General features: G+C 43.9%; 1 protein-coding gene across 1 annotated transcript; it reads left to right on the top strand.

The window, feature by feature from the left end:
• Positions 1 to 6,811: 6,811 nt before the first annotated feature.
• On the top strand, positions 6,812 to 25,717 carry c1qtnf6b (C1q and TNF related 6b). Its single transcript, XM_030425685.1, has 3 exons — positions 6,812 to 6,994; positions 14,172 to 14,364; positions 23,482 to 25,717. Exons 2-3 carry the CDS (start codon positions 14,184 to 14,186, stop codon positions 24,027 to 24,029), a joined length of 729 nt encoding a protein of 242 aa, XP_030281545.1. The 5' UTR covers positions 6,812 to 6,994; positions 14,172 to 14,183; the 3' UTR covers positions 24,030 to 25,717.
• The last annotated feature ends 570 nt before the right edge of the window (positions 25,718 to 26,287 follow it).

Here is a 26,287-nt window from a genome sequence, read left to right as displayed (position 1 = left end):
ATGTAAGCGGTGCAAAAGCCCCGACAGCACCGGTAATAACAGCTGCTCGGTGGCTTGCAGCTGCGGTTGTGTAAAGTGTAAAATGTGGGCGACTATGAAGATAAATCAAAGCTGGAAACAGAGGCTGTGTATATGTGAGAGAGCACCGCCAAAGGCTCCCGTTCACGTCTTGTGGGGCTGAGCAGGAGCCGCTCCCTTCTCATCACAGGTTTTTTTGGGCGACCGCAAGCTTAAACAAACAGCGTTATAATCACACTTAGCTGCTCAGCTGTCAGCAGCAGCTCTCTGCACCTTCTCTTTGTTCGTTGTTCTAAATGTGACGTGTTGGATTACGTGTGGAGGCTTTTGTGCCTTTCTGCCCTCTAGTTGCCAGTTTGGCACAAATCAAGCGATGAATTCTTGAACTTCTGCTTAATGTCCAAATAAAAACGAAAATGTTTGCCCTACAATTTCACTGATGGTGCGGCTTCATGATTTGGTTGCAAGGGAATATAACTTACACTTACATTGCACACACACAGTCAATATAATTATTGTGCGGGTCAGTTATATTGTGTTATTAAGTTTTGATGAAGGCCAGAGCATGTGAGCGGCGAGAATTCCCGCTCCCCGCTTACGTGGGTGTTCGCTCCTTCGCTCCATCGCTCAAAGTTATACCAGACACCCCCGCTCAAAGACCGCTCTCCGCTCACCTAAAATTTCATTCAGCTCTGGTGAAATCGCTCCACGCTCGCTCACATTTAAAAGAGGGAGCAATTCCTGACGTTGCACCTATATGACCTGTTTGCTTGCTTTTCGAAATATTTTACAAACTCCATCTCTCAACGAATGACCTCTGATGTAGGCTAACCCTTGAAGGCACACGTGAGTCTGTGTGGACTTGTGCATGCCCTAGACTCGTGGAGAGCGGTATCGGAACGGAACTGGAGCAAAACGGAACCATCGCTTTGGCCTTTGGATCAAAACCCACTCTGCACTCCGACTATATTTCGCACGCTCCGCTCCCCGCTCGCTCCGTGCTCCGCTCCCCGCTCGCTCCGTGCTCCGCTCCCCGCTCGCTCCGTGCTCCGCTCACATGCCCTGATGAAGGCTAACTTCTCTTTACAAGTTCTTACAAGTCTAGTCAATCATTATTGCACTCTGTGTTTCTAACACATTCCTGTATGTGCATGTTCATCACTGTGTATCTAATCTAAACCAGATTAGAGGTCACAGGTGTAAAGTCACCGAGGCTGCTAGTGCTCACCACATGCTTCAAATGAAAAATAACTAAATAACTAACTAAAGCTAAATGCTGGTTTTAATATTTACTCTTGACCCAAATACACCTCTTAAAAAGGGCGTAGAAACCCAAATGTCAGAATTTAATGAGTTGGTAATGAGACTCAACTATCTTACAAATTCTTAATAAACCAACCAACCTACGAGTTTTAAGTGTCCCAGGAATTCAGACTGACCTCAGTGAAAACAGCACGGAGACAACAGAGGTTTAAGAGTCATCACACCAAATAAAGACACTTATTTACTCTGTTATGGGGAGTTCAGACCAAACGCGACAGACGCAAATATAATCGCTTGAGATGCTTGTATTGCGCCGCTTGATCATTTTGGACTATTTGCGCCGTTCGCCCTTGTCGCGCTTGACGCTCAGGGGGAAAAACAAGACGACGCGCTCGCTCGCTCATTTTTGAACCGGTATTTTTCAACCTGCTCTCTTTCCACGTAGATCATGGCTGATATCACCACCGTTGCACCGTTGTACCTGCTGTACAAGTCCCAGAAACGCCGGAAAACCGCCCGCTGTCGTGTCTGGGTTCATGAAGTCCTCCGGAGAGACACGGAGCTTGGGGAATTTCACTGTCTCCTCCAGGAGCTCCGTCTGGATGACGACCGGTTCCAGCGGTACCTCAGGCTGACCGGAGCCCAGTTCGAGGACCTGTTAGCTCGGGTCATTGCCCACACACAGCTACAATTAGCTTCTCCTCCATGTTGGTCTGAGTGTAAATAACCGTACGTGAGGGAAGTGACGTCATTGGCTTGAACTCGTCGCTGATTGGATGTCGCGGCGCGATGCCGCCTGAAAAGTTCGATATTTTCAACTTTATTCCCGTCACTCCCGATGCCCCAGATGCTTCATTTGCACCACGTCTCGCCAATGCCGGCTGAATCGCGTGTCATCGTGCCATTTACATTGATTTTCAATGTAGAGTTGCCGCTCAATTCGCGTCTATCGCGTTTGGTTTGAACGCCCCTTAAGTTGAACTTCACAACCTGCAGATTGATTAATTTATAAGACAGTGCATACAGTATATTGTAGTAAGAAGCTTAGTGGTGGTGACTTTGATATCATGCAACTGCAACATTTGCTGCTTAACAAAACATGTAAGTATCATAAACTTGATATTTTGATACTGATACTTCTTGTAGAGGGAACAGGTGTGATGCAAGGTCATTGTATTTAAATAGTTGGTAATAATGTGAGCTGCTCTGTATCCTGGGATGTTTCCCCTCGTCTTTATTGCTTTGTTAGGACATTTGGTCTGCGCAGTCTAAACACAACCTCCTGCCACACACACAGATTCCACTCCTCTTCTTCTTCTTCACCTCTGTAGCATCTGGTTGGCCGACAGGAAACAGAACAAGAAGAAAAGCAAAAAAAAGGAGGAAAAGTGTGGGTGATGAACGGCCAGACAGAAGAGTGGGAGGGTTGTGAACGTCAGAAATTTGAGAGAGTAAGAGAATAAGCCTAAAATATGACTGAGAAAATTCCCTTTTCTCTTTCTTGCTGCCATTTTATAGACCTGCGTAGAGAAGAAATAGGTTTGATGGTTAGTGTTGCCCCCGGAGCAAACCCAACCTCCTCCAAAAGTCTTTCATGTGGATGGACTCGGAGTCGGTGTTGCCAGGTTGAGGACCCTCTAATGAAGAACGCTCCAGGAATTCACAAAGGCAGCAAGTTGGTGAAGAGCAGCTGGTAACAAACGGTCTTTATGAGGCGGCGCTGGCCGTATAATTAGCTGTTTTTTACCATCACAGCCGTACTTCCATATGAAAGCTGTAAGTACAAGTAAGCTCCAGGAAATAGACCACTAAAAAAAGGAGAGACTGACTTTGTCTCGGTTTGACTACAAGTCTACATATCAAGTGGAATTCCCCCATCTTACACTGTATCATCAACTTGTCTTTTATGGGTGTTTGGTGCTCTTTTTTGATGCCAGCTTCCAAACAACCATTATTTTTGACTTACTATGTCCCCAGATGGCTTTGAAACAGACCTCAGAGATCGTCAGATGAATGTTGTTGCCTTTGTTTTTTGGTTTCAGCCATGTGTATAATAAGAAAACTACTACGCTGTCATGTCGCATCTACATGGCACCCCATTTACAGCAAGTTGTTCACCGGGGGGCAGTGGCGTGCGCAGACTTTTTGAAGGGCAGGGGCGAAAAGAAGGGCACTTTAGCGCGCATTTTGGCTCCCAAGAGGGCACTTTAGTGCGTGTTTGGGCTCCCAAGAGGACACTTTAGCGCGTGTTTTGGCTCCCAAGAGGGCAGTTTAGTGCGTGTTTGGGCTCCCAAGAGGGCACTTTAGCACGCATTTTGGCACCCAAGAGGGCACTTTAGCGCGTGTTTGGGCTCCCAAGAGGACACTTTAGCGCGTGTTTTGGCTCCCAAGAGGGCAGTTTATCATGTTTTAACCAGCCAAGGGGGCAGTTTAGTGTGTTTTGCCAACCAAGAGGGCACTTTGGCATGTTTTTTTGGCTCCCAAGAGGGCACTTTAGCACACATTTTGGCTCCCAGGAGGGCACTTTAGCGCGCATTTTTCAACAATTGGGCCCCCCCTGCCCCCCCCCTTGTGCACATCACTGCCGGGGGGATTAAAACAAAAAAAAGATTTCAGGAAGAGTACTTCTGCTTTTTTGGGGGGCAAAAGTCCTTCTCTAACCGAGCTGTGTGAGGTACCGTTGAGTAAAGTCTTGATCGGAGCTGATCACAACCATTTTCTTTGACAATACTTGTGATTCCATTCAGACGCGCAGCAACAAGTTTCAGGATTGTCTTTACTCCACTTGAAATACGCTGCTAGTCTATTATTTTTGACGGAAGCCGCGTCGAGTTGCGCGGTGCAGATCAAGCCGGGCAGGAAGTCAGACAACGGGGCATCTGGTCAGTTTTCAAAATAAAACACCCTGCTTAACTCTGTGACAGACAAAACAGAAGTGATTCAAACCAGGTACACTACTCACCCGTGGAAAGAGTGCAACATTCATGGAAAATTGACCAAATAAACAGAATCTGTTGGGAAACACTAAAACGCTGCCGGTGGGGTTTGAACAGAGGGTGGAACAGAACCAGGTCCAAGCCAGAACACAACACAGCCGTGCCCGCTGGACTCAGCCAGCGAGCGACTACAGAGACAACTGTTGGCTGCGCTGACGGACCTCCTGGTGGTCCCTGCACACACGAACGGCATGAAGTAATCTGATGATACGCTTTTAAAGACCTTTTTAAATTGTATCAGACCAAATGGATTTAATGTAGTGAAGGCCAAACACAGAGGCTTTGAGTCGGTGTTGGGCCTGAAATTCTACCCAAAAGGCGTCAGTATTTGATGATCAGGATGAGATGAGAAACACTTGCCTTCCTAACCTTTTAATTCTATTTTAAACAGCTTCATTAAAGCTTTTGATTAACGGTGGTTTCTTTTGTAACGATTTAGTAAAGGCAGAAGGTCTTTTTAAGGCCGGTGTGCGTCACTTGGTCTTGCGATACAGAGCGTGATATGACATGTTTTAGGGAATTGTCACTATGATACGTATGACATTTATTTATATCAGTGGTTTGCTGACTTTGAGCCGTTCTTAAAGACCGGATTGAGGCCCAGTCCACACGTTCACTGGTATTTTTAAAAAACTTCTTCAAAAAACATTTTCCCGCCCGCACCAACGGTATGAAAACACAAACACACGTAAACACTGAAAATGGCCTGGCAGGAGTTTTCCAAAAGCTCCGTTTTCAGTTTCCGTCTACATGTCTACAGAGGTCAAAACCAAAGTTAAAAGCTTTGTTTTAAGAAATATCCGCGTACGTGTGCACAGGGCCCGAGGCTGATAGAGTTTCTATCCCACTTGATGGATGTTTCCCACTTCTTCAGTTTCTCTTCACAACCTAAACATGCTGAACTCTGAGCACACACACATTCTCCTTGTAGGTACCAATTAATCAATACAAAAACAAAAAGAAAGAAGAGAATAAAAATCACAGCTGCTTTTCGTTTGTTTTTTGTACTTTTTATACACCCATAAAAATGTACATGCAGCAGACGGCTGCTTTTATACCTCATTATTTTTACTCTCGCTCACATGCGCGGGCCCACTGGGCGTCTGGACACCCAGATGTTAGATCCGGCGCTGTCTGCTGGATTAACTTCTATCACATCTGGAAAAGAAAACCACTTTTTTAAATATGTATTTAGAGTGATTTGTACCTCGAACTCATCAGACGGCATGTCAGGTCCCGTGAGTGAAACATGAACTTTAATAAGACCAAAATACAGGGTTCGTACGGTTGCTTGAAATCCTTGAAAGTGCTTGAATTTCAATGTTGTGTTTTCAAGGTCTGAAAAGTGCTTGGATTTTAGTTTAAGTGCTTGAAAGTGCTTGACATTATAACTCTGTGTCTTGGCAACATTGGGATCAGACTGGATGGTTTTCTTATTACAAGGAGAAATAAAATCAGTGTGTGTGTGTCGTCACAAATGCAGCCTGGTAGGAATAGAGAAGGATGGCTGAGGAGAAGGTGAATTTGATGCAATTTGGACTGATGACACGTTCAATATTAATAAACTTTGATGAAGAAGCGAAGAGCTTATAAAAGTTTATGTCAAAAAAGAAAATTACAGGGTGATCTCAGGTCTCTCCTTGTCCCGGTGCAAGTGTACCTGCAGAACGCCAAGTGGCTTCCCTTTCTTTGGATAAAGCTGTGTGTTCTCCTTTAATTTCTAAAGTTTTTGCTATCATGAAACATCATTTTAGATGTTTACAGCATAATACAATGTACATAATTGTGATAAAAAGTGAAAAAAATAATCATGAGTATATATATTCCTGTAGATATGTATTTTACCCCAGCGATAAGGTGCTGGAAAATGTTGTAAAACACCCTTAAAAGTGCTTGAAAAGTGCTTGAATTTGACCTTGAAAAATGTGTACGAACCCTGAAAATAAACCCGTCTGAACTTTGTCTGTGTTACACTTTCTTATCCTCTCCATCACATTATCCCGACTCCACAGCCGGGTCCGTCACAACGCAGAGAGAGACAGAGAATGCGATGAGAGCGCAGATGACAGTGTTCTTTTATTAAATAACTGTGATATAAAAGAGCTTCTTGCAGCGTGATTTAACAACCGCAGTTGGGAGTTTATGAGAGGTGATATAATGTAGTTATTCCTGGCATGCAGAGTTGGAAGGGGGGGACGGGACACACTGGTGGAAAAAAGCCGGTGATACTGACCAGAATCTGAGTCATGGACACAGAACCGCAGGGGAGAGAAAGAGAAAGAGAGAGAGAGGGAGAGGGAGAGGAAGAGGGGGGAGGGAGGGAAAGAGGGAGAGCTGACCTGGATTTCTGTTTTGGAGTGGTGACAGTTTCCTCATGCTGCATTTAAGCTCCCTGTTACAAAACTTCTGGATGGATGTGCAGCAGTCTCTGACTCTCTTAAGTAAGAGTGATGGATGTGGAGTTTAGGGAGGAGGAGGAGGAGGAGGAGGGGAGATGGGGGAGGAAGGCTGATGTTTGATGTTGTCTGATGAGGGGAGGAAGGAATGGAGGTGTGTGTGTGGAGAGAGAGAGAGAGAGAGAGAGAGAGAGGGAGGGAGAGAGAGAGAGAGTGTGTGCATGGGAGTGAGAGAGGTTCAGTAGTTCCTCCTCTCAGCCTGACACCGGCAGACTGTGTTTTTTCTCCTCCTCCTCCTCCGCGGTGGTGAAACTCCATCAGGTAAGAAAAAGCAAAAAAAAAAAAAAAAAAAGAAACCCAACACACATGTGACAGCAGCGACTTTATGACAATCCATCTCACGGCCGACACGACTCTGCAAGGTAATCCTCCGGAGGTTTAAAAAAAAAAAAAAAGAAAGAAGAAAATTAAGAGAAGAAGGAGAAGAAGAAGAAGAAGAAGAGGAAGAAGAACAGCCGGCGGCGCGTTTGCGTGCGTGCAGAGACGTGCAGGGATCGAAGAAGTTATTCACAAGTCGCCAACTCAGCAGCAGCTTTCTTAAATTTTTTTTTGTAAAGTTATCCCCTAAAAATCGCCGTGCACGTTCTCACTGACACGTTTGTGTAAGTGCATGTGTGTGTGCATGCGTGTGTGTGTGTGTGTGTGTGTGTGTTTATCCGGTCTGCAGCTGCATGCCAAACTGATGCTCTGGCGTTGTAGACGTGGCTTCTTCATTATGACTGGTGCATGCGTGTTGTGGTTGGGGTTATTATCAGGGAGTGTGTGTGTGTGTGTGTGTGTGTGTGTTCACTTCATTAGTCATGGCAGCTATGATGGGGTTTCCTGGGGACTGGGGGAGGGGGTGAGGGGGGGTTATAAGGTAACATGGGAGGTTATGATTTCATAAATCTGGCATCAACTCTCAGCCGCTGTCACACAGAAGTGTCGGGGAAATCAGGTTACCTAACACACACACACACACACACACACACACACACACACACACACTCAGCGAAGGCATGTTTGCAGGCTCTATTTTCACAAAAAAGGCTGGTGAGAGGATGGAGAAAGTATTTCAGTGTTTGTTGTTGGATTCTAATCACACGTCAGTAGCTCGTCTCTCCTGCAGGTTGACCCACATCGAGCCCTGCAGCTACAGCGGGCAGCATTTAGTCAGAGAGAGCAGAGTGATGAGCAGTGATATACTGAGTGTAGACACATGTTTACACAAATCGTGTGGATAGTGTTACATCATCAGGTTATCACAAAAGAACTGCTGAATGTTTGGCGGGGCAAATTTAGGTAATTATGTGTTAGTAGGTCAATAACACTTGCATGGCGACCAAACGTGTCACAGTCCTGGATGGATGGCCAGCTTCTGTTGTAGTTTATAAAAATGAGAATTCACAGACATCTTCATACTTAAACGACTGAATTGTTTGATTGGCAGTGACTCCCAAGTGGAACTATATCGCAGCTCCCATAACAACATGACCGTTGCGGCGAACCAGACATTTGTTGGATGTTTGGTGAGGTTTCGGAAAACGTTGCGGCTTGGCTTGAAATAATGAGGCTCCTTATGTAACTTCAGTCACGTAGCTTCATTGTGTGCGTAACTTCAGTTATATAATGTACGTGACTGAACTTACACACAAATAAGAGTCTATGAATAAAAGTCCTGTGCTTGTTTGACCCAGACATCCTCCCTCGACCTCCTCCCTGTGTGGTGCGTCGCCTGACTTACTCCTTTGCTCGCATAATTATAACTATGGCCACTAGAGGTCACCACCTGACAATAAACGTAAATACGGATCCTGATAAGTTGCTTTCACAGCCTGATGTAAATTAAATTTTGTTCTAAAGCCATGTTATAGATGCATTCTTTGACAAAGACTCCGGAGATGTTGCCCATCCAATAAAACAATCTTTGTAGAATCGTAGTTTATGGGGGGAAATGCTATGTAGGGGATATTTAATTTTTGCAGTACCGTGGTTGACCACTGGGAACGAATTGGTAGCTTGCCTAACATGGTCAAAGTACACCAACTTTCTTAAAGGGATATTCCGGTGTAAGTTTAATCCATGGTCTAACACACCGTGAAACTGTGTTAGACTCCCTCTCAAGAGATCAAGTTTGCAGACCGCTAGCTAACGTAGTTTTAGCATCCTCAGAAACGACCGCACGACAACATTACACTGCAGTAAATGGGTCCAAATATAAAACCACCATCAAAAAGCCACAAATAATGCTCAGAACAGCACCAAACTTCAGCAACATTAGAAAAAGGGTCCCAGCACATATTTCGAGGCATCAAACATTTGATATAGTTGCCGGATTTGTCGGAATAAATATCACCACCCGAGAAGCCTTCCTTGTTGTGGGGAAGCCCTGTGAGTCGATTACCGAGTGCAGTAGAGTCCCGCAGCTCAATGATGATCATTGCTGCGGGACTCTACTGCACTCGGTAATCGTTCTGAGCATTATCTGTGGCTTTTTGATGGCGGTTTTATATTTGGACCCATTTACTGCAATGTAATGTTGTCGTGCGGTCGTTTCTGAGGATGCTAAAACTACGTTAGCTAGCGGTGTGCAAACTTTATCTCTCGAGAGGGAGTCTAACACAGTTTCACGGTGTGTTAGACCATGGATTAAATTTACACCGGAATATCCCTTTAACCCTGGATTGTGTAACATTGTCTCCTGCTTCTGGCAGTGAGGGTAACCACACAAACACTTTCTACGTGTTTATGACTTCCACAGACTCCACCGTACACTCATTGCTGTTGCCTACTCTGTCATTCTCCTTCAGCTCCGGTGAAACAAACTTTGCTGGTTGATGTAAAATGCATCACTACCGGTGCAGCAGCGTGGGAAGGCGACCAGACGACAGATTGAAAAACTATACACTCTGAAATACCCAGAGATTTATCTAGTTGGCTTTGAATGTAAAACTCCCACACTGCAGGTTTTATACATCTCCTGCGCGTACACAAAATGCATAAAGCATTAATTTTATCTACACTCACCGACTGCAGTCTGCTCATTGCACTGTGCATATGTAAAACTTCAGCAGTCTTTGCTAATACATCGGTGTCGCTGATTTAAAGCGATGCCGCAACCAAGTGATGCAGGTTTTCCTGTAAAGATAAACCAACTAGAACTGTAAACTTTGGAAAATGTAAGTAGCATGTGGGTTTGTTTGAAGCCACAGGCAGTGAATCCACAGATGATTTTTTATTTTTTTTAACCGGTGTGCGATTGTTTCAAGCTGCCTTTTTCCTTATGTGACACAAACTGAACTGCAGCATTTGGATATTTCATAAAGCAGATGAGCAGAAACATGAAGTTGCTGCAAATCATCAGCAGATTTAAACTGATCTAACTTCTCGAACATGTCGTGTAAGTGAGAATATTCCTCCGACACCTGGCTGGCTTTGATAGTGACGCTGATTCAAAACTGTTGCGGTTTATGTTTCATCATCAGAAGTCGGAAGAAAATATTGTGGAAGAGCTCCAGTCGTTCTATTCTCTCAGTTACGCTCCATCCATTATCTCAAATCCCGTTAACGTTCACCCGTCGCTGTGAAAGGCCCCTGGGAAACGCTCTGTTATCTCTCCCATCTTCCTCCATCCTGTTGATGTTTTTCCTCGCGTTCTCTCTCATCCGCCTGTTGTTTCAGCTCCCTCGTTCTCTCCGTCGTCTGCTTCTCTGAGGATTTGTGTTACGCGTGTAGATTTCGGAGTCTGGATGTGAGGTTGAGCGGCAGGAAGACAGAAAAGTGGGAGGAGGAGATGGAAAAAGGGGAACGATGATATACTGTCGAGTGAAAAAAAGGCAAAAGAGGGGAAGCCGGAGACTTTTAGAGATTTATCTCAACGATTGTTTTTTATCTCATTGTTTTGGTTCGAAGAGTCCTCAAATTCCACTCTCATCAACTTGCTTCTCACGGCAGCCGCCAGCTGCCTGCAGCGAGATAATCACTGATAACGCCACTGTGTGCTACCTCCCCTGCGCCAAACAACAGACAGACACAATTAGACACTGGCTGGTGAACACAGTGGAGCGTCTGAAGAGTTCGATATTCTTCTCAGGTAGAGACGTGAGATGACCAGAAACTCCTCTGAACCAAATGACAAAACAATGAACAGATGCTCATAATAATTTGATATTATTGTCTAATGCTCATCTTTTTGAAAATAAGTTTTATTTTGTGCTCGTCGTCTGGTTAGGTTCAGGCGTAAAAGCTGCTTGGTTAGGGTTAGGAAAAGATCACATTTTTGGCTTGACGTGGTTCTGTCGGTGCAAACACGGCTGGAAATTTTAGGCAACTAAACCAATTTTTCTTTGACCAGACATCGGGACAAACACAGCTGGAAAATCTCCCAATGTCTCCTGAAGTACAATCGGTGGTTGCGAGTGTAGAAATGCCAATTACGTCACAACACCGCGCAAATGGTGTCCTAATTCGAAGGCTCCTCCAAATGCTCTTTCTTTTCCCTGTTTTTGGAGGATGCACTGCTGCTATCCTTCGTGGCCTCACATATCCCAAGATTATTTGCGCACCCGAAAAAGAAGAAAGAAAGAGAGAAAATGGTGACATCGCATAACGCAGATCGTCACTTTCATGGGCCTGGGCGGCAGAAATCGTGAAGTAAAACATCTGGTGAAGCAACCAGGAAATGCTCCAAAGGCTAGATCATCCCATTTACCAACAGCTGACGCGGTTAACAAGGTCTCTCTGAAGGACTCGCCTTCAAAGACCTCAAAGATCGGGTCCTCCGAAGGATGAAGACCCTGAATTGAGACACAGCAACTGTCTGCAACAGTGTTTTCTGACTTGGACGCTGTAACACCACAACCATCAACCACAGCCACTTCCGTATCCTGACAAAAAAAGTCATCTCATATGTGTAATGTCAATATAAAATGGCCTGTTTGGCCTTTTAGCTAAAGTTAAAAGGAGTTTCAAGCGTCTTCTTTAAGGTAACCAGGTAGTGTTGTGGTTTCTGGGCTTCTCTTCTTTAAGGTGTCGGCGTGTAGTTTGATCATAAAAGGAGTCTGCAGAGTCAAGGCGGGTGGAATGAAGAAGCAATCTTTATTGAAACAAAATCTAGCGCCTTGAGTCCTGATCAGAAGCGGCCGTGTTCTGATATTATCAAATCTGTGGACAAAGCAATGCCAAAAAATGCTCTGCCCTCTGCTCCCTCAAAACCTCAGCCTTTTGCTCTTAGGAGGTTTTTCCAAGTGCCACCCTCTGTTTCTTTCCCTGCACCGGCCTTTAGAGCCCCTTTCCCAGTAAACACCCACTTCTTCTAATTGGTTATTTTGGCATATTATCCAATAGCCTAAAAGAGGAGTTGACCTGTTTCTCTACTCTTCTCCCCTAACTCATCTGACCTGGCTGCGGTCAACTGTAGGTCTTGTCCCCAAAATGACCCAAATGGGTTCCCCATCCCTCTATGGGAACATAAACGTTTGGGCATCTCCCACCATTTGGTGGGGGCCAACTTCAGGTTTTAGTACTTTATGATGGCCTGCCGTCTACTAACCTTTAGCCTTCACCAGTTGAAAAACTACTTTAGGACCCCTGGAGCTGTGAGCTTCCCTCTGTCTGTACTCTTTAACTCAGAGAAACAATTAGTCATCATTTAATCTACACTAAGTAAATTCAAAAATCAGAATGTGTTGCCATCCAGACACCTCAGTGTTCAGTGCGGTTTTGAGATCTTTTTACTGGAAACAGCTGTCTGCTGTAAACAAAGCTTCGAGAGACGTGAGCTCGAAAATCCAAAATTATACTGTCAACCACTGTAGAACTGAAGCAAGTCAGGTGATAATTCTAAGTGGCAGATACGAGTAATCATGGGATCTTATTGTGCTGGGAGAAATACTGAAACACAATATTTACAGAGCCAGTTGGTTTCTACGCCACGTCACGGTCTCGTGTGACTCAGTGGTTTGAGTCAAACCTCCTCCAGCTCCCACAGGATTATCCATCCTGGAAACATATGCACTCAGATTACAATAAAGCATTCTGGGTAAAATCACGAGACACGTTCCATATGTTCTGTTTTATATTATAAATCCACTACAAGTGTCTTCGGAACCTCAGATTGTCAATAAACAGAGGTTTGTTACGTCTTCAGACAACTGAAAACTTGCTTTTTTGAGTGTATTGTCGAGGTTAAATGATTCTTTCTTGCATCTAGTATCAGAATGTGCGCAGAGAGAAATTTGTTCGTATCTGGATCGACAGAAGAGGCGCAGTATGCCAAGAGTGACAGAATAGCTGCTGATGTTTTCACACCCCGACATCAAGACCGCTTCACTCCCTTCTTTTTCCTTTTTCAAATAGTTCCAGATATCTTTTCCTTTTGGCTTTTATTTCTTAATCCACGTCCTCTGATTACATATGAGAACTGTTGTCACAAGACAATCTGTCACATGTGGGTTTGAACTTTATACCCCAGGTTTTTTTTTTATGTGATCAAAACTGAAAAGGAAAGTTAAATGGAAAATACTCCCTCAGATTTGTGTAGTGTGAGGTGTTATCAGTGTGTGATGTTCGATGCACGCCGCGAGTTACACCCTCTCCCTCCGCCAGTAGACAAGTTTTCTATTCCGTTTTATTTTCCTGGTGTCTTGTTTGACATCCCAGCTGCTTTGTTATCGTGTTCACCTTATTTTATATCTTTTATTTAAGTCTCTTTCAAACTCAAAGCCAACTGATTGATGTGATTAATGAAAGGAGCAGTGATTAATGTGTCCACCCACAATCACAGTTGATAGGAGACCAACCGGTGACTGACGCAGAGACGTTTGACCAGGCAGGGAATGAATGTCGTTGCAAACTTTCCCACCGAACACAAAAGCAAGATGTTTGTGGGTTCTCATGATTTCCTACATTTTCTAGAAGTCTTCCAACAGCAGCCAGAGTTCAGATGTGGAGGAGTTTTGTTTGTCAGAGCTGTAAATGTTGAGTTGGCTATCTGGGTTGTAAGAACTGGGATGTATCGATAACTTCACATTTGCTCCGTATTCACACCACAACATGTCTCGGCTGCATTGCATTCTGGTCTATTGAGACAACTGTCCTGCAGAAAAATGGTATTCCTACATGTTTTTTAGTGCAAAAAGACAGTTTTGCACGTTTATTCATAAGAATAATGCCATCAAAGCTTTATGATTACTGTCAGTATCATCAACTCTGCTGAGAATGTTGGGGAAATATATTGTCTCTCCACAGGAATGTGAATAAAGAAGAACATAACAAAAATTACCCCCAAAAATGTTGGCTTTGTGTTGATGGTTTTCCACTGTTTGGCTTAAGCTTAGCTTGTTTTCCTCTGAGCAGGAGAAACCGTGTATTATGTGATGGGTTTGAGAACTGTAAGTGTTCCTTCGCCACGCCTCCATTTCTCACTTCCTATAACTCTCCTTTTTCATTCCCCTCCCAGGTGTTGACAGCCATGTTGGCGGTGTGTGCGAGGCTGCTTTTGCTCCTCCCCCTGGTTTGCTGCGTCCCCTCCCCCTCCAGACCTCCATCCAGACTCTGCAGGCGGTGCTGCGACCACTCGGAGCCGCCGGCGGCCACGGCCCAGTACCAGATGCCCGAGGTCCGCACCGTCATCAACATGACCATCCTCAAAGGTACCCCGGAGCTTCGGCTAGCCTCCGAGTGCTGCTGACTTGAAGATCCTGTCCGTTCTTTTTGCTTCTTTATTCCCCAGTTTGTCCTTTCGGTTCTTGCAGGATGGAAATCCGCCTTGTTTACTCGCGTGTCTTTTCAGATACTCGTCCACGAAGCGAATCTAATGCTTGTGGTTGCACGTTCATTCACAGAAAAAAAACGCAAAAACATTCTTGAATATCTGTGTTACCGTCTCCTGCTTTCAAGCTTGGTTTCCTTGATCAGGTCACTTCTTCTCGCTTTTCCCAGATGGCTGTCTGTCTGGCACGACTTCTATTTAATCAGAAGAGTAATCATGAATATTGTAATGGAACAGTGGCGCTGAAGTGTAGCCGTGCATTCGCGTTTAAATGGAGCCGAGACAAAGAAGCGAAACCGTCTTTGATTAGATGCTCGACAGATAAAAAGAACCTGGAACTGCTTGAAAATAAAAAAACAACCTCGGTTCAAGGGGGTTTTTTTGAAAGAAGGAGGCTGCCAAAGTAACAACGACTCTCACAGCTTTCGACAGTCTGTGTCGGCGAAAATACACATCAACAAATGAATATACGTATAAGTGAAGAAATTGAAGTAGAAGTGTGACAAGTAGAGCGTCCGCCTGAGATCAAACCTCCAAAAAAGGACGCCTTTAACTTAAAATTCACAAAACACATAAAAACCAGATCTACATCCTTGAATCTGTTTGTAGAATCACATCACCCTCTCAGTATTAACACAGATACACTTCAAGTCAAATCTGTGGCAGGTTATATGAAACGATATTTGTGCGTTTGTATTCCGTGGCTTTGTTTTTACGTGTTTGTTTGTGCAGGTGTATGTTTTAAAGCCAGGTGGAAGGGAAACAGAAAAAAGAGATGGGGAAAAAAAGTTACAAGAGAAAAGAGATTAAAAACTACAAGGTTTGTTCTAATATCCAGGAACCACACTCCTGCAGCTGCAGAGAGGGATCTGTGAGAACATGTGTGTCTAATATCACAGCCAGAGCGGCCAACGAAACCAAAGAGCGATCCAAACGATGTGTCATCACTCGGCTGTTTTATCTGCTGGGTTCTTTGATAAGTGGACAAGCCAAGTCTGTCCTGACCCGCGATCGACCCCCGAATCGATCCAACTGCTGAACCATGAAAAGGAAATCTTACTTTCTTTCTCTCGCCTCACACACATGCAGGAAGAACGCGTGGACACACATCTGGGTACTACTGTATATATATCCTATAAGTGCCGTATTGTAGGGAACTGGACTTGAGTTTCTTGAAGACGTTTCCATCCAAGAGGCTTCTTCAGTTCTGATTAACTGGAGGGGAGTCGCAGGCTTTTAAACCCTGCGTGGGAGTGTCCTTACATATCTGGGTATGAAACATCTGATTGGCACCGTGTAGACATGTTCAATAACAAACAAAACAGCCAAAACCTGCTCAACCTGCTGCCGTCTGGCAAGCAATACAGAAGTATCCTCTTCCGGACTTTCCAAAATTAGGCCCCATGTTCCCACATTTCCTAAGGGTTAGGGTTTCCTTAACCCCTAACCCTAACCATTAAATTGAAGGGAGATGTGGGAACATTGGGCTGACCACACCAGACTACAGAGCAGCTTCTCTCACGAGTGTGGCTAAATTTATCCTCTGCACTCAGATCAGCTTTTGTTTTATTTTTTAAGATTTCTTATTTAATACACCTATTTATACAACAGAAAAGGACTTTAACTATCATGACGCTGTACCATCCTGGCTGTATAATAATGATTAAATATATAGTAAATAGGTAAAGTAGCAACTGCACACCAAAACGTTTGCACCTTTTCATTGAGCATGAAATGATTCAATTCATCCTGGCTCAAAATTGTTATTTGACATTCGGGTCATATTTTCATTTGCTTTTGTTGCAAGCAAGCTGGGGAAAAAAAGATGCTTTCAGAGCTCTTGCAGTCCTCTTTCTTTGTTCAAGGTCTTTTCGAAAAGTTGAAGAAAAAAAAATAAGAGTAAATACAGTCAACTTCTGGGAGATATCAGTCCCTGAGGCAGGAGCTGGAGTTCTGTCTCATATCACAGCAGCTATTTTAACATAAAACAGTCCGGTACATACAGGTGTGACCAATGATACTAATTAAGAGTCAAGGTGCTGCTATTGTGCATGTTTGCTCATTAGAAAGCCTCCGCTACACCCAAAGGAACAGAACACTAATTGCCGATGATTAAACCTGTGTTTACCTTGTTTTTTCGTGTCAGTGTTGCTGCTGCGGAAAAGGTTTATTGCTGCTCTTCTGTAACGACGAGGCAGTGAAACAGCACTCAGTGCTGCTGGGCTGCAGCTGAGCGATGAGGACGAGAGGAGGTCTCATCGGGCGCTTTCACCCGGCCCTGAACCCGCTCATGTGGCAGAAAACTATACAAAAACTGTTCTTTGGAAAGAAATCTAGCTGTTCTCTTGCGCGTATACACAAACACACACTCCCTCGTCTTCTCTGTACCGCTCACTTGAAAACAGTAAAGCCCGCTTTAAGTGTTTGTGTGTGTGTGTGTGTGTGTGCTGTGTATGTTGTGCGTGTGCATGCTTGAACTGTGCGCTGTTGGGTTTGCTCCCACAAAGCTGCGGTGATTGGATTTGAACGGCGTGGCCTACAATCAGCCAGTCAGCCGATCCCGGTTTTAGCGAGCGGGGAGCCAGATTTTTCTCGAAAAGGAAAGCAGAACACTCAGTCACGGACGCAGCCATCACTTCCCCCCACACGTTTTCTTTTTTCCACACACACACATCATCAGCTACAGGATTAATCTGTATTTTTGAACACCCTGCAGACATTCAGGAGGTTCCACTTGGCTCACGTACAGTTGAAATGCAAAATACGCGATCTCTTGTTTGGGATTTCTGCATTTGCAGTCTGTTAGCCGTAAATGACAACATATGTTAACCAGCAGGAAGCCTCTGGATCCCATTTGAATGCTTAACATGTCAAGTCAGTATGTCTTGCTTTTCCTTTTCAGCACTGCAGTTTTAAAATGTTAGTGATTCGGTGTAATCCCTACCGTGCAGAAAATCTTTCAAGGGTTTTTGACACATATCCAATCTGTCGCGAGCGAGCGGGTCAGTATAGAAAGTCAAAACGTAGAAGCGTCTCCGGAGCAGCGATTTTATTTCAAAGCGCCACTTCTCTAAGAGAGTCTTTGTTACGCTGCGTGCTGTCACATTACTTTCAATGTGTTTGTAAATGTTGGTCTGTAGTCATGACTCAACTCTCTTGCTGCAGTGCTTCTTACGAGCGAGAGGTGAATGTGCTGAGAGGACCCAGTTTTCTTACTTATTTATTTTCGTGTCTCCTCACAGCAGGAAGGAACCTTGAATCCGCAGACAGGTGGAATGAATGAATGGAGAAAAAAAAAGAAGTGAATCGGTCTGAAGTTGTACAACATGTTTACTGTGACTTGATGCCTCAAGGGAACATTCTGACTCTGAGGGACCAGACAGGAACCTCTGTTCTTCATTTTAGATGTGCAGCTGTAGAAATCCCTTTTTTTTTTCTTTTTTTTTGGTGCTTTCTTTATATTTTAGCTGAATGTCAAAATCCCTCTGGACTGATTGCAGTACATTCAGATCACCTGCGTGCAGAGACTCCTGAGTAAAGATTAAGAGCAGCTTGGGGCGTTCTCCACATAGCTAATGAGGGCGTGACATCGCCCTTTTTGTGAAGGCTTAAGGCCCCGTTTACACCAAGGGAAGACGCAGATATTTCCCCGCGGTTTGGCCTCTCATTTACACGAAAACCCCGTTTTTATCACAGAAAACGATTATTTCTAAAAACTCCGGCCAAAGTGGAGATTTCTGATAACGCCGGTTATGCTAGAAAATGCTTAACATCATGTGAGCGCCCTATGTTTACAGTTTGTTTGAAAGGAACAGGAAGTCGCTCGTGTTATTCGTTGTTGTCGATTCTGAGGATTCTGATTGGCTTGCATGGCTTTATCCTTCTCCCTACACTGCCGCCCATAGGACTGGCACAGTTATAATGGCGCTCGACGGCGTGTTTATGACGTAAATGACAACTTTTTTGAAAACGATGTTGTGTGCACGATGTTATTATTGAAAACGGAGAGGGGGAAATATTTGTTTCTCAAAATACCTGGCGATGTGTAAATGTGGCCTTAGAGAGGCGGGAAACAGCTAATCTGATTCTCTCCTCGACACACTGCAGACTAGGGCTGGGTATCACCAGGTACCTCGCGATACGATACTATCACGATATTTTGCCCACGATAACGATAATATCACGATACAGCGATTCTGCGATAATCGATATATTGCAAGAAATTTCATCCACGATACATCACGATATCTGTGGCAATGAAGAAATTCAGAATTTATTGACTGCACTGAATCCATTTCACAGGAATTACAAAACATTGTCAATCAATTTCACTTAAATGACAGCCAAGTAAACAGAGAGTATATTGCACAGTGTCTCTTCTTAACACACACACTGACTACAACTAAAAAAACATTTTACATTTTTTAATATCGATATTTGGCATCAGTGTATCGATAACGTACCTCAAGACGAAATATCGCGATATATCGTAGTATCGATATTTTGGCACACCCCTACTGCAGACCTCATCTTAAAATGTTGTCTACCAGAATCTCTGGTCTGTTTAGGTCCTGTCAGGATTTCCTTGCTTTGCTTTTGTTCTTCCTGATCGAGGAATGTTTTGAGCATGCTGCAATCTAGCTGAGCGACTGTTCAACTGACTGGTTTCTTTTGTTTATCTTCACTCACCCTCTTGACACCCTTTGAGTCCCTTTATACACCTTTTCCCATTGGGGGGTAAAAGGAAGAAACCTATTTCAGTTTGTCATCAGTGAAAGAGGTGTTTGTGAGATCTGGGATTCACATAGATACTAAATATCATGTGGTTTGGGACTGGTTCTCAGGCGTTTTCCTACCAGTACCGCTACAAAGCCATTTATATGTTTACAGTATGACAAAATACTGTAATATTACCCAAAGCTTTGTGCTGAGTTAGCTGGCTAGCTGAACGTCAGGGGCTGTGTAGTGTTATTGCCGCTAACTTTATAGAAATGAGCTGCCTCTTGTTTCCCTCACGTGTACAAAAACGCAGGACATTATCAAAATGAATGTAAACAATAGACCAATGTATGATCATGCTTTAGCTTAAAACGCCTGCTTTGGTCACCACAGACGAGTTCCCTCAACACAAACACAGTTGGAGATGTCCCGCTGCCTCCCTGAACGATATCTAGTGGTGTCAAACTTTCAAATGTTGGAACTGTAACTCCCCTCCCCCATGATGTGACACCTTTTTTGTCCAAATGCCGATATAATGTAATAGGACACATATCAGACGTATTTGCAGAAACATTTACTGCTAACATTTTATCCTGAAGACTGGGCTGTTGGCTATAAGTGGATTCTTCCCTGTTATACTGAAAGGTAAAGAGAGGTCACAGTCTCACACGGGCACGAGGCTCTTATTTGATTTTCAGCAGAAGCGGTTCAGCCCCATATATGGCCGTCGAGCGCAGAAGTGCTGCTAAGCCGCTGTTTGTGGAAACTGCTTTAACTCTCCTCGGGGCTCTTTTGTGTGGACACTGGTCACAGCTGGACTGATCGTTGAGCATCTGTCCAGAGGATCGCTGGTATGTTTCGCCTCAGATCTCCAGGAAGTGTCGGTCGGGGTGAGCGAAGGGCAGCAGCGCGGCTTCTTCCTGTGTGCTTCAGCCAAACCAGACGTGTTTTAACTCATGAGCACTTTTTTTTTTTTTGGAGCTTCATAGCCAGTAAATATATTCACGTTTGATGCTTGACAGCCATGAAGGGTGCAAGTTATTTGGTAAGTTTCTTTAGTCCGACCGGTACAGGAGCATGTGACCCCTCAACTGAATGTGAAAATCACTAATACCGTCACCAACATCTCCTCCAACTACGACTGGATGTTTTTGTTTCACAGTCGAGTCTGTTTATCATTCACCGAGTGTTTCTTTTAGCTTGCGGGCCTGTTTTTTTTAAATTTATTTTTATTGCAGCTGCTTCAGAGTGATATGGTGATGAAGTCCTATAAGCGGTGTCACTTGATTTCCAGAGCAGAGAGGGTTTTTTTTTTTGTATACTTGGAACAATAGCAGCACTCAAAATGTTCACTTGCCCCCGCAACATTTCAGTTAGGAGTGGTGACAGGAGGATATACATGAGCTCATTCATCATTTTCAGCGCTCGCTGTCAAGTCGGGTATAATTTTAAAAACCCAGGCGGTGTTTGGTTGTTGTGGCGTCGAAACGGGATACAGCAAGTAGGAAGGATATAGGGGGGGGAGCTACTGAGGGCTTAAACATCCAACTGACTATTTTAATACTATTAAAACTATTTAAAGAGAAGCAGAACATATTCTGCAGACAGTTTGAGGGAGAATAAGGAGGGATCCCGTCCACCCATTTAGCAAAATGACCAAAATGCCTCCCCCCTTGTTAACCCTCTGAGACCCCACATAGTTGTACACGACTAATTTGCATCATTCAGGAATGATTTCATAACTTTCTCAAATGTAATTTGTAGCTCCTCACTCTTTTTTTTTTCTTTTCCCTTGAAAGCTGGCAGCCGTGCAGCTCCAGCAAAGCTTTTACAGAAGCTGAATAATCCAGCCTGGAACTCAGGTGTCTTTCGGAGGACGTTGTACAATAAATCCATAACGATAGATCCGATATTAAAACTTCCTCTGTGAATGTTTTATCCACTTTTTCGATGATGGAAATGGAACGCCTGAGTGGTAGAACTTCATTATTTAAAAGACCGAGCTGCCACTACACACTGGACCTTTTTTTGAACTGTTGCTGAAATTCCTGAATTCAATACTCACCTTTCAAGCCTTGCCCTCCTTTTATGATGCCCTCTAGCTTTTACAAGATCTCTCCTAATACTTAAAATCCAATGTTCTTGCAGTTCCTAATGGTCCTTTTAGTGGCGGTCACTAAAGGTTGTTAAAGGGTTCAGCACTGACTCGGCTTTTAAAGTCACTGGCATCCTGACACATTTCTGTCAGAACATTTTGTCTCTCAGTCCAACGGGAGCGCAAATGAAATATGAGTATTCCCTTTTTTTTTTTAAACGAAATTGCTTCAGATTTATAAGTGGGATTTGGACTGTGACATGCGAAAGCCCCGCTGCAATTTGTTTCCATTTCAGGATCTGTTACCATTTATCAAACACGGAAAGTCTCGTGTATTTGTGTGCACGTCAGAATGAACGGTGTGTTTTGATCAATACTAAGACCTGATTTTATTATTTTTCATTCACAGCTGCACAAGTTCACATCCATAAATCAGAAATATTCTTCATGTGCTTGTCTGGTTCAGCCAATTAGTGATTAAAAAAAAAATAAAAAATCAAGCAGTCTTTGACAGTCGGTGGGTACAATGAAGACTAATTTCCATCTCGGCTGACAAAAGGAGACAGCTGTGTTATCACAATGAGCAATCTATTTAATTCTCCGTGAAGGGGAAAAAAACACACATGAAGAGCTTAAACTGTGGTGGAAGAAGAACTCTGAACCTTTCCTGATACATTAAATGATTAGATTGTTAACGTCGCTTCATTATGTCAGCAGTCTTTTTCTTATTTTACTCTAGCTGTTTGAAATGGAGCTAGTTTTAACTGCTTTTATTTACAGTGAGGTATTTTTAGTCCAAATATATAAAGGCTGTGCCTCTCCTGGGGGTCACAAGATAAATCTGAAGGGTCATGAGATGATTCATTGAAAAGAAAATAAGAAAAACAAAGTTCTGACTCACAAATGACCCTCAAACAATTATTTATATGAAAGTTCAGGGGTGAAATGTCTAAACTTGTCTGAAACATTTGTTATCAGGAGTCACATTGTGGCAGTCCCAATATTTGCTAGTTGCTCTTTTTTTTAGCTGAATGGAAAGATTTGCAGCTTTGGGCCAATTTCCCTCAATCAGGGTGCGACGACAGCCTTTTGTGAAGACTTAAGTGACACGCCGAAGACCTCATCCTAACTGATTGTCGGCCAGAAACTCTGGAAACTTCTTACTGATTCTGGAAAGTTTTGAGCGTTCTGCAACCGAGTTGTGCGCCAACGAAAATCACCGTTCATTAGGGCCTATTTACAAGAGAATGGCTTTCCTTACAATCACCCGAGATCTGTAGGTTTCTTTCATATATATGTCGGTGATACCGGCCACAACAAGTCAAAACATTAAGGAACTAAACATATATAATCTTTAACTGTAGCTTTGGCTTCATGGACAGCGTTTCTTCTACCTGACAGAAATCGTTCTGATTTAGAGGATTCCTACTTGAGTTTACAAAAGACGTTAAATAAAGTAGATAAGATGTGCGCCTACATGCCCCAAAGGGTCCTTTAGTAATCAGGAGGAAGCAGGTTTGATTCAGAGTGTCATGCTGAATCTGGATCTGCATGTTGAAGTATCCTCCAGCAAGATGCTGAACCCCAAATTGGTCGTGATGAGCAGGTCGGCACCTTGCATGGCAGCCACCGCCATCAGTGTATGACTGAGTGTGTGTGACAAGTGTTTGGAGTCGCTTTGAAACGGCGCTATGGAATTGCAAGTCCATTTACCACGTGCCGGTTGGTTCCACTCGCTGTGAAGTGTCCAATCTGCTTGAAACACGATGGTATTCGATTTGAGCGGCGAAGTTCCCATAAATTCATCGTATGTATTGTTGACGAAACAAAGCATTTATTGAGTAAAATGTCAACTTTAATTGGCGGTGCACCAGCCAGAGCCTCTGACAGAGGAGCCTCTGTTGGGTGAAAACTGATTGTGGCATATTAGCGTCCATGTAAACACAGCTAGTCTGTTGTTTTAAAATGTGAAATGCTTGTCTGAAGTTCAAGAAGTATGATTACCGTAGCATTTGGTGGAAATTACCTAAAATATTCCAAAACTACAGCACTTCCCCTGCTGGAAAAACCAGGATAGACCAGCCTGGTTTTTCCAGCAGGGTCAGTAACTGTACAAAGAGTCCAGATGATTCCCCTGATGGTTCTGTCTTCACCACTCACCTGTGTTTCTTCTCGTCTGTCCAGGTGATAAAGGAGACAAAGGTGATAAGGGCACACCTGGCAAACCCGGCATAGAGGGACCCCCCGGCGCCAGAGGCCCCGTTGGCCATAAAGGCAGCAAAGGCCAGGCGGGTGCCCCCGGAGACGCCTGCAAGATCCCCCACTCTTCCTTCTCGGTGGGACGCCGCAAGTCCCTGCACAGCGTGGACTACTACCAGGCGCTGGTGTTCGACACGGTGTTCGTCAACCTGCACGAGCACTTCAACATGTTCAAGGGCAAGTTCTACTGCTACGTGCCGGGGACCTACTTCTTCAACATCAACATCCACACCTGGAACTTTAAGGAGACGTACCTCCACCTGATGCACAACGACAAGGAGCAGGTGATCCTGTACGCTCAGCCCAGCGAGCGGTCCATCATGCAGAGCCAGAGCGTCATGCTGAACCTGGCTCTGAACGACGAGGTGTGGGTGCGGCTTTACAAGCGGGAGCGGGAGAACGCCGTTTACAGCGACGACGTGGACGTTTACATCACCTTCAACGGATACCTCGTGGCACCTGGCATCCAGTGAAAGCGGGACCGATGGAATAACGAGGAGTGGCCGAAAAACTCCGGGTCGGATTTATTTGGTATTGTTGCCATGGATACTGCTTTTTGTGACAAGATAGGAGAACTAAACAGAGGACGTCTACAAGTTTGGTGCTTTAATTAAATATTCCTTTCAGCCTGGAGAGGAAAATACTGTGCTTTCTTAAATGAGGACTCGCCAAAAGATATTGGAATCAAAAGGAAAAATAAAGAGAAAAAGGGTAGCAGGGCGCACAATTAGGAAGGAATGTTGACCGACTTCCTTTTTGAACTAGAAATTCACTTTTGGTACAAAGTAAATCATTTTTTCCTACTTGTGTGCGTTGCTACTTTACCTCCTTGGTTCGCTCCTTTCAGGGACTTTGTGTATCAACACAAGTTGTATCAGGAGTCATAAATCTGTGCAATCAGCTTTTGAATTTGTGCCATGGTGCTTCTTAACAAGAATGGAGAGTTTGATTAAATGTGTTCGGTAACTGATGTCATAACTTTTTTTTTGTTGACACATTTTTCCTCTGTGCCTTTCAGAAGTACACTTGGCCTCAAAGGGTTAGTTCTCCCAAATTGCTGATGTCTTGCCATAGAATTAGCGTAAAACCCTTCTACTCAGCTCTGAGGAGCTGGAACCAGGTTGGGAAGGGTCTTTTCACTCACCGTGGTCCCCCTTCTGTTGCCCAGTTGGCTGCAGAATGGTTTATTGTCAGTATCTTTGGAATTTGAGAGTTAAGAACAAATGTAAATTACTAGAAACTAAGATATTTTATATTTCAACCATGGCTGCTTAGTTAGTGACCATCTGGTGTATCTGCCTTGATTTTGGTCCTCAGATTAGGTGTGTTGTGTTCTGAAAAGCAAACTGTATATGTTGAGTTCAGGGAGGTTTTTCATGGGTTCATTCTGAACTGTACTGAAGAAATGGTGCCAGTAAAAAATGTTCAGTGTGAGTGGAGTCTCTAAAACCCCCTTTTAAGGGTCCAATATGTAGAATTTACTAGGATCTGTTGGCAGAAATGGGATATATTATTCATAATTATAGTTCCACTGGTGTATCATCACCTGACACTAAGAATCATTGTGCCTTCGTTACCTTAGAAAATTCCACAGAGGGAACAGGTCATCTTCCGTCACCTTGCACCAACTTATTTCTACAGTAGCCCAGAATGGACAAACCGAACACTGAGATGGCCTTTTTGCATTTTAAGTGTCCACTGTAAGGGAGAGTGAGGCGAGGGAGAATGAAAATCCTTCACACTGGACCAACTCCCTAACCCTCTACCTAACCCCAATCCCTAACCCAACCCCCTAACCCTTTTTTTTTTTAGCAATTTTGGTGAACTGACCCTTTAAACACAAGTGTATCCCAACATATCAAAAATGGAAACTAAAGGTGCTTCTTTACTAAATGCAGGAATTCATTGGGGTTCGGATGATTTCAATACAGATATTCTTACTGAGAACTTGGAACTGCAGAGCAGTTCATGTAAATAGTTGTATTATAGCTTCTTCACAGCCTCTATCTGTGCTGCCACTCATGCTGCTGGGGCCTGATTGTGCGTTTTTTGTAAACAAAATGTCTTCCTTCACGAACAAAAGTCTTTGTTTTGTATCGCTTGGCAACAAAAAGACACTTGATCATGAATAATTAAAGGTTTTTCAGAATCTCACATGAAATCGGGAGCCTGTATTTTGTTTCCATTTAGATATCAAAATGTCACTTTTTATTTATTTATTTACATCATCGCATTTTCTGATGGGACAATTTTTCCTCACCCTCCCGAATCTTTACAACTGACACCATCTGGCTTTAGGACTTGGCTTTCAATTAAGCCACTCGGGGGGGAAATCGTATTTGAGATTTAACCCCCCAAAATTGGCCCAACTCTCTCTGAAACAAACAAACAAACAAACAAACAAACTGGTGAACAAAAACCCATCTCAAACTCTGAGACAGCGGATGGCTCTGCAGCAAGCCAGCTCCATCTGTTTGGCCATATCCCTCCCATTAGCTGTAATGCCGTCCTCAGGGAGGCTTTGCTAGAGGAAAAGCAGACTGCAGCGCTGTAAATACTTTAAGCCTTGAGTGGAGATCTGAAAAGCTCTATTGGGGAAACAAAGCAGGACATCTGAGCAGTTTCCTGGATCATCAGCCCAGACCGGTGGAGACGACGTGCACGGGCCACAAGCTGTTACTTGCTGGTTGGTTTAGTTCACCTGAGGTGTGAAGTTTGGCCTCGTTGTAGG

The sequence above is a fragment of the Sparus aurata genome, chromosome 1 (assembly GCF_900880675.1).
Source record: "Sparus aurata chromosome 1, fSpaAur1.1, whole genome shotgun sequence".
In the NCBI taxonomy this organism is placed as follows: Eukaryota; Metazoa; Chordata; class Actinopteri; order Spariformes; family Sparidae; genus Sparus; species Sparus aurata.
This window is presented reverse-complemented; position numbering and strand designations above follow the sequence as displayed.

Coding starts and splice junctions, on each gene's coding strand:
- c1qtnf6b (XM_030425685.1), top strand. CDS start 14,184: ATGTTGGCGGTGTGTGCGAGGCTGCTTTTGCTCCTCCCCCTGGTTTGC. Junction 14,365..23,481: donor CAACATGACCATCCTCAAAG/GTACCCCGGAGC, acceptor TCGTCTGTCCAG/GTGATAAAGGAGACAAAGGT.